The sequence below is a fragment of the Orcinus orca genome, chromosome 11, assembly GCF_937001465.1.
Source record: "Orcinus orca chromosome 11, mOrcOrc1.1, whole genome shotgun sequence".
In the NCBI taxonomy this organism is placed as follows: domain Eukaryota; kingdom Metazoa; phylum Chordata; class Mammalia; order Artiodactyla; family Delphinidae; genus Orcinus; species Orcinus orca.
Window position 1 is genome coordinate 98,704,352 of NC_064569.1, and position 15,933 is coordinate 98,720,284.

General features: G+C 37.7%; 1 protein-coding gene across 1 annotated transcript in view; it reads right to left on the reverse strand.

Moving 5' to 3' along the window:
• SMC1B (structural maintenance of chromosomes 1B) overlaps positions 1-15,933 on the reverse strand; it is an 85,844-nt gene that overhangs the window by 51,968 nt on the left and 17,943 nt on the right. The window contains 6 exon segments of the mRNA XM_049695052.1: positions 5,612-5,752; positions 6,705-6,963; positions 8,663-8,901; positions 11,990-12,193; positions 12,284-12,396; positions 15,415-15,603. Of these exon segments, the coding sequence (XP_049551009.1) occupies positions 5,612-5,752; positions 6,705-6,963; positions 8,663-8,901; positions 11,990-12,193; positions 12,284-12,396; positions 15,415-15,603 (1,145 nt within the window).

A 15,933-nucleotide genomic window follows, 5' to 3' on the forward strand; every position in this document is an offset into this window, starting at 1 on the left:
AGTGATGACACCAGTGCTGGCAAGCACTGTTTTGGAATCCTCCCTCTGGCCTAAAACTGCCCACCAGCAGGCCTGCACTGGTCATGTGGGGTCCAGGCCCCACCCACCAGCGGTCAGCAGCAGCCCTGGGCCCTCCCAAGCTGTGCAGCCAGCCATGCAGGACCTGGCCTCACCTATCAGTGGGCCAGTAGCAGCTCTGTGCCCTTTAGGCTGCACAGCCAACCACATGGAAGCCTATCTCACCCTCCAGCAGCCGCAACCACGCACAAAGTAGAGCCTTGCAGCCAACAGGGCCAGGGGCCTGCCCCACCTACAGCATGCCCAAGTAGTTACCTCCCTGCCAACAGAAGGGTGCATGCAGCCCACACAGGGGGCACCAGAGGGGAGTGTGCTGCTGGGCCCCACAGGACATCTCCTACGTTAAGGCTACTTCTCTAAGATTAGGAAGTAAAAACAACCTACCTAAAACATAGAAATATACACAGAGAATTAGGTAAAATGAGAGGACAGGGGAGTATGCTCCAAATAAAGGATTAAGACAAAACCTCAGGGGACTTCCCTGGTGGCGCAATGGTTAAGACTCTGTGCTCCCAATGCAGGGGGCCCGGGTTCGATCCCTGGTCAGGAAACTAGATCCCACATGCATGCCGCAACTAAGAGTTCACATGCCATAACTAAGGAGCCTGCCTGCCGCAACTAAGGAGTCTGCCTGCTGCAACAAAGGAGCCCACGTGCCGCAACTAAGGAGCTGGCGAGCTGCAACTAAGGAGCCCTCAAGACACAACTATGGAGCCCATGTGCTGCAACTAAGGAGCCCACATTCTGCAACTAAGGAGACTGCAAGCAGCAACTAAGACCCAGCACAACCAAATAAATAAATAAATAAATTTTTTTTTTATAGAAAGACAAAACCTCAGAAAAAGAACTAAAGGAAATAAAGAGGAGCAATCCACCCCATAAAGATTCTCCAAGGTAATGATCGTAAAGATGCTCACTAAAATAGGCAGAAGAATGGGCAAACACAATGAGAATTTCAACAGAGAGTTAGCAAATATAACAAAGAACCAAACAGATTAAGAATACAATAACTGAAATAAAAAGTTCACTAGGGGACTTCCCTAGTGGTACAGTGGTTAAAAATCCGCCTGCCAATGCAGGGGCCACGGATTTGATCCCTGGTCCAGGAAGATCCCAGGTCTGGGAAGATCCCAAATACTGCAGAGCAACGAAGGCCATGCGCCACAACTACTGAAGCCCACGTGCCCTAGAGCCCATGTGCTACAACTACTGAGCCCGTGTGCTGTAACTACTGAAGCCCATGTGCCTAGAGAAGCCACTGCAATGAGAAGCCCACACACTGCAATGAAGAGTAGCCCCTGTTCACTGCAACTAGAGAAAGCCCATGTGCAGTAATAAAGACCCAATGCAGCCAAAAATAAATTAAAAAAAAAAAGTTCACTAGACGGAATCAACAGAAGATTAGATGAAACAGAGAAATAGATCAGCAATCTGGAAGACAGAGTACTGGAAACTGCCCAAGCAGAACAGAAAAAAGAATTTTAAAAAATGAGCATAGTTTAACAGACCCCTGGGACAATATCAAGTGTACTAACATTAGCATTACAGGGGTCCCAGAAGGAGAAGAGAGAGAAAAAGGGGCAGAGAACTTATCTGAAGAAATAATAGCTTAAAACTTCCCTAACCTGGGGAAACAAACAAACATCCAGGTCCAGGAAACACAGAGAGTCCTAAATAAGATGAACCCAAAGAGATCCATACCAAGACACTTTATAATTAAAATGGCAAAAATTAAAGATAAAGAGAGGTTCTTAAAAGCAGCAAAAAAAAAGCAACTAGTTATGTATAAGGAAACTCCCATAAGACTATGAGCTGACTTTCCAGCAGAAACTTTGCAGACCAGATGGGAGTAGCACAATATACTCTAAGTGATGAAAGGGAAAAATCTACAACCAAAACTCTACCAGGCAAGGCTATCATGCAAATTTGAAAGAGTGAGAATGAGTTTTACAGACAAGCAAGCAAAAGCTAAGAGCTCAGCACCACTGAACTGGCTTTATAAGAAATGTTAAAGGGACTTTTCAAAATGGAAAAGAAAAGGATACAACTAGAAATCTGAAAATTATGGAAAGAAAAATCTCACTGGTAAAGGCAAACCTACAGTAAAGGTAGTAGATAAACCACTTATAAAGCTAGTAGGAAGGTTAAAAGACAAAAGCAGTAAAATCATCTGTAACCACAATAAGTAGTTAAAGGATATACAAAACAAAAAGATGTAAAATATGATGTCGAAAGCATTAAACTTGGGACTTCCCTGGTGGCGCAGCGGTTAAGAATCTGCCTGCCAATGCAGGGGACACAGGTTCGAGCCCTAGTCTGGGAAGATCCCACATGCCACAGAGCAACTAAGCCTGTACGCCACAACTACTGAGCCTGTGCTCTACAGTCCACGAGCCACAACTACTAAAGTCCACGTGCCTAGAGCCTGTGCTCTGCAACAAGAGAAGCCACCGCAGTCAGAAGCCTGTACACACAAATGAAGAGCAGCCCCCGCTCACCGCAACTAGAGAAAGCCCACGCGCAGCAATGAAGACCTGACGCAGCCATAAATAAATAAATAAATTTATTTATTTAAAAACAAAAAAACACATTAAACTTGGGCTTCCCTGGTGGCGCAGTGGTTGAGAGTCCGCCTGCCGATGCAGGAGACATGGGTTCGTGCCCCGGTCTGGGAAGATCCCACATGCCGTGGAGCGGCTGGGCCCGTGAGCCATGGCTGCTGAGCCTGCACGTCTGGAGCCTGTGCTCCGCAACGGGAGAGGCCACAACAGTGAGAGGCCCGCGTACCGTAAAAAAAAAAAAAAAAAAAAAATTAAACTTAAAGAGGGAGTAAAAATGTGAGGTTGTTAGAATGCAATGGAACTTAAGATATCAAAATAATCATATGTATATATGAATCATATATATTATGTGTTACATATGACATAACATGTTCATATATTATATATGAACCTCATGGTAACCACAAACCAAAAGCCTATGACAGATACACACAAAAAAAGAGGAAAGGAATCCAAATATAACACTAAAAATAGTCATGAAATCACAAGGGAAGAGGACAAAAGATGAAAGGAATAAAAGATAATTACAAAGTGACCCAAAAACAATGAACAAAATGGCAATGAGTACATACCTATCAGTAATTACTTTAAATGTAAATGGACTAAATGCTCCAATCAAAAGACATGGAGTTACTGAATGAATTTTTAAAAAATGTATATGCTGCCTACAGGAGACTCACTTCAGATCTAGCGACACACACAGACTGAAAGTGAGGGGATGGAATAAGGTACTCCATGCAAATGGAAACAAAAAGAAAGCTGAGGTGGCAATACTTATATCAGATAAAACAGTCTTTAAAACAATGATGGGCATTATTATATAATGATAAAGGGATCAAACCAACAAGAAGATATAACAATTTTAAGTATATATGTGCCCAACATAGGAGCACCTAAATACATAAAGCAAATATTAACAGAGATATAAAGGGAGAAATTGACAGATACACAAAAACAGGAGGAGACTTCAACACTCCAGTTACATCAATGGACAATTCATCCAGACAGAAAATCAATAAGGAAACACTGGCCTTAAACAGCTCATTAGATCAGATGAAATTAATAGATATATATATGACATTTCATGCCCAAACAGCAAAATAAACATTCTTTTCAAGTGCACTTAGAACATTCCCCAGGATAGATTGGATGCTAGGCCACAAAGCAAGTCACAATACATTTAAGAAAACTAAAATCATATCAAGAATCTTTTCTAACCACAACAGAGACTAGAAATCAATTACAAGGAAAAAACTGCCCAAAACACAAATATGTGGAGACTAAACAATTACTACTAAACAACCAATGGATTGATGAAGAAATCGAAGAAGAAATTAGCAAAAACACCAAGACAAATGAAAATACAATGATCCAAAATCTACGGAATGCAGCAAAAGCAGTTCTAAGAGGGAAGTTTATAGTGACCTAAACTGAGGTAGCAGCTTTGAATGGGAGAAGATGTTTGCAATCAATATATATGATAAGGGGTTAACATCCAAAACATAGAAAGAACTCATACAACTCCACATAAAAAAAAAGACCTGGACTTCCCTGGTGGCGTAGTGGTTAAGAATCTGCCTGCCAATGCAGGGGACACAGGTTCGCTCCCAGGTCCAGGAAGATCCCACGTGCTGTGGAGCAACTAAACCCATGTGCCACAACTACTGAGCCTGCACTCTAGAGCCCACAAGCCACAACTACTGAGCCCACATGCCACAACTACTGAAGCCCGCACCCCGAGAGCCCGTGCTCCGCAACGAGAAGCCACTGCAGTGAGAAGCCCGTGCACCGCAATGAAGAGTAGCCTCTGCTTGCTGCAACTAGAGAAAGCCTACACGCAGCAAAGACCCAATGCAGCCAAAAATAAATAAAATAAAATAAGTTTATAAAAAAAGAAAGACCTAATTAAAAAATGGGCAGGGTACCTGAATAGACATTTTTCCAAGGAAGACATATAGACAGCCAGCAGGCACATGAAAAGATGCTCAACATCACTAGTCAGCAGGAAATGCAAGTCAAAACCACAATGAGATATCACCTCACCCCTGTCAGAATGGCTATTACAAAGAAAACAATAACAAGTGCTGGCGAGGATGTGGAGAAAAGTGAACTCTCTTACTGCTGGTGGGAATGTAAATTGGTGTAGCCACTATGGAAAACCTTATGGAGATTTCTCACAAAATTAAAAATTGAACTACCTTATGATCCAGCAATACCACTCCTGAATACTTATGCAAAGAAAACAAATACAATAATTAAAAAAGATATATGCACTCCCATGTTCACTGCAGTACTTTTTACAATAGCCAAGATATGGAAGCAACCTAAGTGTCCATCAATAGATGAATGGATAAAGATGTGGTATATTATATATACAGTGGAATGTTACTCAGCCATAAAAAATGACATACCTATCCTCATTGTTCAAATTAAGAAATCAAAGTTCAGAGAAGTGAAATGATTTATTTATACCAGCACAGGTCAGTGACAGGACAAGACTGGATGGAAGCCAGGTCTGCCTTACTCTAAGGCAGAACACTGTAATGCTGTCTTGATAGTTACCTCTCATGTAGACTATTAAGCTCCTCTTGGGCTATGTCCTTAATGTTTCTAAATGACTTTTCACCTGCATTATGATACTTGTTTTTTTCCTTTATCAACCCTCCTCCTAACCTCACTGGACTAACCTACATGTAAGAATAGACAATATCATCTGCCCACACCTATCATTATACAGGTGCACATAAAATGCTTACTGACTATATGAATGAAGACACTGTCTGTTTATATCTTAGACCATGAAAGAGCACCTAAATGATACAATACTAAGCAGTCTAACAGGTAATCCAGAAAATTTAATTAATTCCTTATGTCTGATGTAAATCCATTTATATACTGAAAAACCAATACAAAAAAGGGAATAAAATTTCATGAAAAATAATTCTAAGTCATTACTGCCCAAACCAAGGTACCTGAGCTTCCCCATGCCTCCTCTTTTCAAATGCCAGTCTTTCTTCATCAGCCTTTTGTTCCCACTGCAGCTTTTCCAATTGTTGGGTCATTATAGCCACTTTCTTTCTTACTTGTTCCTTAAGTTCTTTGTATTGATCCAGCTGTATAAAGAGCATTTAAACATTGCTAACTCACTTAAAGAAGCATGAGAGGAAATTCTTTATATGCTATCCTTCACTAGCTGATAATTAAACTTATCAAAATTATGTTTTATATAAATTAGGCCATAATTAGCCATTTTCTCTGGCTAAGATAGCATGAACGTAAAATGAACGTCTTCTTATTTAAAACTGTTTAGATAGATCAATAAGGTATTCAAAACCAACTCTATAAGGTCTCTGTAAGAAATTCTTAAAAGAGAAAGAGCATTAAAGCTCATTAAAATTCTTAAAAAAGTTCAGAGAAAATTGTGTATTTTTCTATTTATACAGTCACAATTATTTTAGTATATATATTGTGATATAAGGTTATTATAAAATTAATGAAAGAGATAAATGACAAATTTAGTTGAGGGACTATTTGAAAACTCAATTATAAATTTTTGGATATCTACTATTGACTTATAATTAAATCTTATGTACTAAATGGATATTAATTAATCACTTAACATTTTAAATAATCTTAAGGAATCAATTTCCCTTTTGTCAATTAAGTGATCATGTTTCTTCACAGCCATATATTATCTGACTTTTAAGTTTTTACAATATTCATGAGGAAAAAAATGATTACCTTAAAAACATAAGAATATAATTTAATTACCTAACTTTTATTACAAAATGATACCATGTAACCTTGGTTGAAGTATTTCCTATGACTTTAATTAACTCATAAATGTTATAATGTCATCTAATTTTATGAAGGAAAAATAGCCTACTGTAAAGATTAAATTTAGATTCTACAATAGGCTGAAAAATTTAAATCCTCATTAATTTAAATTCTGAGGAAAATCTCCTAAAATATCAGAAAGAGAGGTCATCCTTTAATTTTTTTCTAATTAAAAGGAAAAGCTGAAACAATAGAAACAAATGATTTCCCATATGTCAACTTTTTCACCTGACTGGCTTCTAGTTCAATATCTCGCCCTTTACGTAAAATTTCTTCCTCAATCTGCTTTTCAAAACTTCTCCATGCACCATCTAAATCAACCAGCTCTGTCTCTAAGGCCTTTATGTCATCTTCCTGTTTAGAACATTGTTTTTCACTGTCCTTTATTGATTTCTTAGCCACATCTAACTTCTTGAGGTGGTGAGAAGTGTTTTCTTTAGCTTTAATGTATTGAGGCCTCTTCTGATTTAAAAGTGCTTCAAGAGATCTAAAAAGAAAAATAAAGTTTGCTTTAAAGGAAATTTAATTTTATAGTATATAAAGGGAAGAAGTTCTTTTGATCAAATTATACATTTAAAAAGAAACGATAAAAATTGACTTTCAGAGACTATAAGCGGATCAGTGGTTACCAGATGGCGGGGGAGAACCAAATAGGTGAAGCATAGGGGAATTATTTTTTTTAAATACATTTATTTATTTACTTATTTTTTGGCTACATTGGGTCTTCATTGCTGTGCTCGGGCTTTCTCTAGTTGCGCGAGTGGAGGCTACTCTGTTGCAGTGTGCAGGCTTCTAATTGCGGTGGCCTCTCTTTGTTGTAGAGCATAGGCTCTAGGCACGCGGGCTCCAGCAGTTGTGGCTCGCGGGCTCTAGAGCACAGGCTCAGTAGTTGTGGCTCACAGGCTTACTTGCTCCGCAGCATGTGGGACCTTCCTGGATCAGGGCTCGAACCTGTGTCCCCTGCGTTGGCAGGCGATTCTTAACCACTGCGCCACCAGGGAAGTCCCAGGGGAATTTTTTAAGAGTGATAAACTACTCTGTATGATACTGTAGTGGTGGACATATGACATCATGCATTTGTGAAAACTTACAGAAATTTACAGCACCAGGAGTGAATCTTAATGTATCAAATTAAAAAAAAAATCATTTAGGAGGCCGAGGGATCCTAGACAGAATGTAGAATGTGACAAAAGAATCTAACTGTATTACAAATGTATGAAACAACCTTATTGAAGAGGGTGGGGGGAAACGTGCTAACCTAAGTAACTCTGGAAATGAGTAGAGGCCACAAAACTAAAAGCAAAAGGGATTGTACATAAGCCTTGTACTCTAGTTGATAAAGTTGCTTCCCACAAGGATATGGGTTAATAATTCTTATATTGCCATACACGATTACTGGAATTGAACAATTAAGCAAATGGATGGGAGACTGTGGAACCCAGATTTCTTACTGTTGGAATAGGTGGTTACAGATAAGCAAGAAAAGGTCAACATCAATAACGATATGGCACTTCTCTGGTGGTCCAGTGGTTAAGACTCTGCACTCCCAATGCAGGGGCATGCGTTTGATCCCTGATTGGGGAACTAAGATCCTATATGCCGCGTGGTGCAGCCAAAACAAACAAACAAAAATAATAATGATGTCATGCTGATACTATGATATCTTAGATAGATGATATGTCATATAACATATATGATATATATTTTTTAAGTTTTGGTATAGCCACTTTATTTATTTATTGTCCACATCATGCAGCTTGTGGGATTTTAGTTCCCTGACCAGGGATCGAACGGGGCCCTCAGCAGTGAGAGTGCAGTCGTAACCACTGGACCACCAGGGAATTCCTCATATATGATATTTGACATCCCTGATATAATGTGATGATAACGGCATTTTACCTCTGTGGTCTTCTTCCCCCAAACCCATAAACGCTAATTATGAGAAAACTAACAGACAAATCCTAATTGAGATACTAAAAATATAAGATGTTATAAGTGAGAGAAATTGAGTGTGGGGAATATGGGAACTCTCTGTACTATCTTTAGAATTTTTTCTGTATATCTAAAAGTATTTCAAAGTAAAAAAGTTTACTTAAAAGATCAACTTTCAAAGTGTCACTTATATTTTTATTTTTTCTATCAATCTACATAAAATCCAACTGTTAATAACTATTTTGAAAACTCACTTTAATTCTTTTTCTGTTTGTTGCAGTTGTCTGCTTAACATTCCATGTTCCTTCTTCTTGGCTTTAACTGTGTTTTCATGACTAGAAAGAGACTCTTTTGTGACACTCAAATCCTTATTCACACGCTCTAACTCACTGTTTAGAAAAGAAATTTTTTTCTCATTGTGATACAGTTGGAAAAGCTGCAGTTGTATCTTGCTTTTTTTCAGTTCTTCAAGGAGACTCTGGTAACGTTCTGCCTATAAAACAGTACAATTCAACAACAGTTAAAAGGGAGTATATTTTACATTGACCTTTCATAAACTCAACTAGAGTGCCAACAAATGATCGCTAATGAATTTTTATTTTCATCATTAACAAATGTTATTCTTGCCAAAAGTACCATTATTTGGAGAAGGCTTCTGCATATGCTTCTACAATAAACCAGTAAAGGACTTTATTTATTTTCTAAAATTTCTTTCTTTATTTATTTTTGGCTGAGTTGGGTCTTTGTTGTGGTGCACGGGCTTCTCATCTCGGTGGCTTCTCTTGTTGTGGAGCACAGGCTCTAGGCATGCGGGCTTCAGTAGTTGAGGCTCACGGGCTCTAGAGCTCAGGCTCAGAAGTTGTGGCACATGGGCTTAGTTGCTCCGTGGCATGTGGGATCTTCCCGGACCAGGACACGAACCTGTGTCCCCTGAACTGGCAGGCGGATTCTTAACCGCTGCGCCACCAGGGAAGCCCAGTAAAGGATTTTATATTCATGCACTCAGTGGTATGGTAGTAAGAACCATGAAGGGCCACCCACTAACCGAGTCCTGTCCCATTTTTGTCTTGACCTCAGAGTTTGGCAAGCATGTCTGACATCAGCTTCCTCATTTGTAAACTGAAGGAAGTTATATGACTTTTAAGGTCCCCAGAGACTTTAAATTCAATGATTCCAGGTAAAATTCCTTCTATAGGATGTAATTTTTTCTAGGAATAGAACTAATAGGACTATTTTAAAGTTCTAAGTTATATGTGAGATGGAAGAATTTCTTTAGTATTTGTGCTATTAATAAAGAAATAAAGGAAAGTGCTGCCTTAAGAGGAAAGCTCTTAATCAATGAAATATTCCAAGTACTGGGTAAACGGTCATCTGCCAGGATGTTGTAAAAAATAACTGGGAAGGTGGACTGCTCTAACTGTCCTTATAATTTTTAAAGGTCTTCAATTCTACACTGCTGTAAGCTGTTTGAGTATATTATGCATACTATAGTTTGACTTTCACTTAACACCACCCCTTTCTACTGACAAAACCAAGGACATACACATACATACAAAAATGTGAAGAAAACAGAGAAACATCACTAATAAGGAACACATCCACTTTTCATTTATTTCTTCAAATATTTATTAATTGCCTATTGTGTGCCAAGCCCTCTTCTATGTACTGGAAATATAGTAGAAAACAAGATCGAAACAGTCTCTGCTCTTGTAAGTTTATAATCTAGTTATTTTAATGGGGCAGGGAGGGAAGAAGAGGAGTCAGAGATGAAATAAGCAAACAAATAATACACAAGATAATTTCATACAGCAAAATATGCTACAAAATAGGGACTTCCCTAGTGGTCCAGTGGGTAAGACTCCATGCTCCCAATGCAGGGGGCTCAGGTTCGATCTCTGGTCGGGGAACTAGATTCCGAATGCATGCCGCAACTAAGAAGTCCACGTGCCACAGCTTAAAAAAAAAAAAAGATCCTACATGCCGCAACTAAGACTCGGTGCACCCAAAATAAATAAATAATAAATCTTAAAAAAAAATGCTACAAAAGAAACAAAATAGAGTAATGCAATAGTACCAGGGAAGGGATGCTAATTTAGATTGGGGGCGTGGACAGCAAATGCCTGCCTGAGTAAATGGCTTTTTTATGAAAACTTGAATGAGAGTACCAGCCATGTAAAAATCAGGTGTACAACTATCTAGGGAGAGGAAATAGCAAAAGCTCCAGGATAGAAGGGAGCATGGTGTTTCCAATAAATAATAAAGGTCAGTGTGGTAGGAGAGTAGAGGAAGTTAAAGCTTCAGCGGTGAACAAGGGGCAGATCAGCAGGCTGGAAAGGGAGACTAGATTCTCAGTGCAATAGGAAGCACTGCTCTCGAAGAGATTTTATGCAAGACAAAATCTGATTTGTATTTGAAAAAGATTACTCTAAAGGCAAACAGTTATCAACAATATACAAGGCACTACATTAGACATTGTGAAGGGCACCAAGAACTACCACAGAGGGACTTTCCTGGTGGCGCAGTGGTTGGGAATCCGCCTGCTAATGCAGGGGACACGGGTTTGAGCCCTGGTCCAGGAAGCCCCCACATGCCGCAGAGCAACTAACCCCACGAGCCACAACTATTGAAGCCCACGCACCTTGAGCCCTTGCCCCACAGCAAGAGAAGCCTGCGCACTGCAACGCAGAGTAGCCCCCGCTCGCCACAACTAGAGAAAGCCTGAGCGCAGCAACGAAGACCCAACGCAGGCAAAAAATTAATTAATTAATTTAAAAAAAAAAAAGAAAGAACTACCACAGAATGGCATTCACAAAGTGTGGCTATGGCCTCCTAGAGTTTTACAGTTTCACTCTTTAACGAAACCCCTGAGGTCAAAACTAGCTTCATAATAATACTCAGATTTTATTTGCCTTTTTCACTGTGTTGACATCTGCACTGATGCTGTAAAAGCCAATGGAGGGTAAAGCTGCTAGGTCTTAACACAAATAAGATTTAATACAGAAGCAGATATGAGAATTCATCTGTCTTCTATTAAGCCAGATATTAAGGAGATTATAAAAAGGTAAAACAATACCACTCTTCTAATTATTTGGTTTTAGAAAACTCAGTTATTTTTCATAAAAATATGTTACTTATGTTAATATGAAATGAGTTTATTATTATTTTTACACTAATCATTGAAATATATTTTTTAAATGTCTCAGTTTTAATTTTAAATACAATACATATAAATAGACACAACCCACATGAACAGAAACTCTTTGGGGTCCTCAATAATTTTTAAAGTATAAGAGGACAAGATCCAAAAGTTTGAGAGCCTCTGCAATGTAAGATATAAATCCCTCAAGTTTAATTTTAGTTGGGAAAATCAGACATCTTTGCAGTGCAGGTTGTCCTGCCTATTTGGGAGAAAAAACCCGAACAGTGGAAAATACATCAAAAAGTTTATCTCTGATGAATAATGGGCTTTATTTGTCTTATGTTATTAAAAGAATCTTTTTAGTAACCCCACACCAATACCTACAATTCTAACACAAAGTTTTTGTATCCAACACTTAATTAGTTACATCATGACACCTTACCTCTTCCTTCTCTAATTTTGCATGTTTACGCTCTGCAGCTACATTTTTTTTCTTATTAAAATTAAACTGTGCATCTTCTTCGGCTTTCTGTAACTTTCTTTTCTTTTCCTCATATTCTCCTATAAGCTCTCCTGAAGTGCTGATTTCCTCAAAAAACTGTGTTCTTTCTTTGGGTTTTTTCAGTGAAATTGACTCCACAGTTCCCTTTTAAAAATAGTTAAGCACACCAACATATAAAATATAATGATATATTTTCAAAATCATGAATAAAATAAAATACTACAAGCTATTTACCTGAAAAACTAGACAGTTCCGGGCTTTGACTATTATGCCTATCTTTTCTAACTCTGTGATATAAGCAGAACGACTCACAGGACTATCATTAAAACAATATTCTGAGCATCCCCCTAAAATAAAAGAATAAAGGCTGTTATAGGAAGTATAAATACCAAACATATATCAACAACTACTGAAAGCTTAATAAAATTTTTTTCTTACTGAAATAGCCAGTTATGCAATAATATACATGTTAATAAATGCATTTAATCAGTCAACAAATATTGAGTGTCTACTACATGCCAAGGAGTGCTCTACAGCGGTGAACATAACAGATGTCTGACCTCAAGGAGCTTATATCCTAATAATGGAGACAGACAAAAATGAGATATGTAAGTAAAATGACTATCATGCGAGGAAGTGTTAAGTGCTAAGGAGTAAAGTAGAGGTAGGAAGGGGGTGTGGTAGTCTCTGTGTAGGAGAAAGAGGCATTGCAATTTTAAATAGGATGCTGGAATGGTCTGAATGTTTGTGTCCCCACTAAATTCATATGATGAAATCCTAACCCCAAAGGTGATGGTGTTAGAAGGTGAGGCCTTTGGGAGGTGATTAGGTCATGACAGAGGAGCCCTCATGAATGGTATTAGTGTGCTTATAAAAAGATCCTACAAGGCTCCCTAGTCCATCCACATGTGAGGATACAATGAAAAGTCTGCACAGAAGAGCGCCTTCATCCAACCATGCTGGCACCCTAAGCTTGTATTTTTAGTCCCCAGAACTGTGAGAAATAACTTTCTATAGTTTATAAGCTAAGAAGTCTGTGGTATCTTATTATAATAATGGACTAAGACAGATGAGCTGGGAAGAAGAACAAAGCTGGAGGCATCACACTTCCTGATCTGAAGTTACATTACAAAGCCACAGTAATCAAAGCAGTGTGGTATTGTCATAAAAACATACAGAACAATGGAATAGAATAGAGAGGCCAGAAAGAAATCTAAGCATCTATAGTTAACTGATCTTCAACAAAGGTGCCAAGAACACACAATGGGGAAAAGACAGTCTCTTCAATAAATAGTGTTGGGAAAACTGGATATCCACATGCAGAAGAATAAAATTGGACCCTTATACAAAATGGACACCATACACAAAAATTAACTCAAAATGGATTAAAGACTTAAATGTAATACCTGAAACTATGAAACTACTAAAAGAAAACATAGGGAAAAAGCTTCCTGACATTGCTCTGGGCAACGATTTTTTTGGATATGATACCAAAAGCACAAGCAACAAAAGCAAAAATAGACAAGTGGAATTGTATCAAACTGAAAAGCTTCTACACAGCAAGGGAATCAATCAACAGAGTGCAAAAGGTAACCTACAGAATGGGAGAAAATATTTTGGAACCACTTATCTGACAGGGGTTAATATCCAAAATGAATAAGGAATTCATATAACTCAACAGCAAAAAACCAAATAACCCAATTTAAAAACGGGCAAAGAACCTGAATAGATATTTCTCAAAAGTTGACATACAGATGGCAAACAGGTATAGTAGGAATCACCAGCAAAATGCAAATCAAAACCAAAATGAGATATCACCTCACGCCTATTAGAATCAAAAAGACAAAAGACAAGTGTTGGTAGGATGTGAAGAAAAGGGAACCCTTGACTATTGTTGGTGGGAATATAAATTGGTACAGTCACTATGGAAAACAGTATGAAGATTCCTAAAAGAATTAAAAATAGAACTACCTTATGAGCCAGAAATCCCACTTCTGAGCATATATAAAAAAAAAATGAAATCTGTACCTTGAAGAGTTATTTGCACTCCTATGTTCATTGCAACATTATTCACAATAACTAAGATATGGAAACAACCTAAATGTCTTTCAATGGATGGCTGGATACAGAAAATGTAGGAATATTATTCAGCCTTAAAAAAGAAGGAAATCCTGCCATTTGTGACATCATGGATGAACCTGGAGGACATTATGGTAGTGAAATAAGCCACATACAGAAGGACAAGTATTGAATGATCTCATCTATATGTGGAATCTAAAACAGTTAAACTCATAGAAGCAGAGAGAAGAATGGTGGTTGCCAGGGGCTTGGGGGAGGGGGAAATGGGGAGATGCGGGTCAAGGGGTACAAAGTTTCACTTATGCAAGATGAGTAAGTTCTGGAGATCTAAGTATAGCAATGTGACTATGGTTAACAATACTGTATAGTATAGTTCAAATTTGCTAGGAGGGTAGATCTTAAGTGTTCACACACACACAGAAAATAGTAACCGTGTGAGGTGATACATATGTTAATTAGCTTGATTGTGGCGATTATTTCACAATGTATATTAAAACATCAAGTTATACAATTTGAACATATACAATTTTTATTTGTCAATTATACCTCAATAAAGATGGGAAAAAATAAATTTATGATGGTTTATTAAGTAAATAGAGTAAGCTAGGGACTCTGACTGAGATGGAGATTTTTGATAAAAAAACTCCAAGAAAGTGAGAAAAGTAACCAATGAAAATATCTAAGTGATAAAGTGGTGAAATACTTAAATTATGCACTAAGGTATATGTACATAATAATAAGTATTTCTAAAATTATCTGTGATTGAAGTTGAGGAAAGTTAATAAGAGTATTTATACATTAGAACATTAGAACCATGTTGTAGTGGCAGACTGAAAACAACAAAAAACAAAACCAAGAAACGTCTACTTACAGAGGCTCTGTAAACTCCCAGCATAAATAGAAAAAAATATATATACATAACTCTCAATCTTGTTTACTCAGGAAATACAGGGATTCATGAATAAATCATAACAAAATACAAAGTCAAATATTTCACACAATTTGCTTTTTGGTGGTAGGAAAAACTTTCTAAACAAACCAAAAATACGCATTTAGTTAGTTCATCACTAGGAAAACCAGAGATAAACGTAAACAAAGAACCTCAGGAAGGACTTTTATGACATCACTGTCTTTGAGGTAGACTCCCTCCTTCATTTTAACCGAATAACCAGGGAGAAAAATGCTACTTGACAGTAGGGGAATTTGAATAAATATGTCTGCTTAAAGAAAAGTCCAGTGTAGAATCAAACAGGTTCTATTACTTGCTACCCAAGATAAAAAAATACCTCGGATAGTCCTTGCAAATGTTTTCTCTTCTCCACTTTCTTCCACGTATACAATTTTTACACTTGCAGAAGAAGAAACAGGCTTTCCAATATGTGCTCCATGAATAAGTTCTTGAATAGTTTTCACTCTTAAATTAGCTATTTTTTCTCCCATTACAAAACTAAGTGCATCCATTACATTAGATTTTCCTGGGGAAGGAGAGAAAAAGTTATTTATTCTTAATGATGAAAAACCTTGCCCAGAGCCAAAGAAACCGGGCTACCAAGGGCCAATACACGTATCTAAATAGTACTGTCTTTTTTGTATTCAAAAGGCATGTGACGGAACAATTTTATGTAGATAACTGGTTTCTATGTAGCTATGGTAGAGTATTAAGTTATCTAAATGTAAGGATCTATACATGGATCTAAGCCCCAGCTCTCTCCCGCTATTAAGTATTATACCATGGCAAATCACTTAACTTCTCTGAATTTCAGTTATCCCCACTTTATAAATTTTAAGTGTCACATATTTTTAAA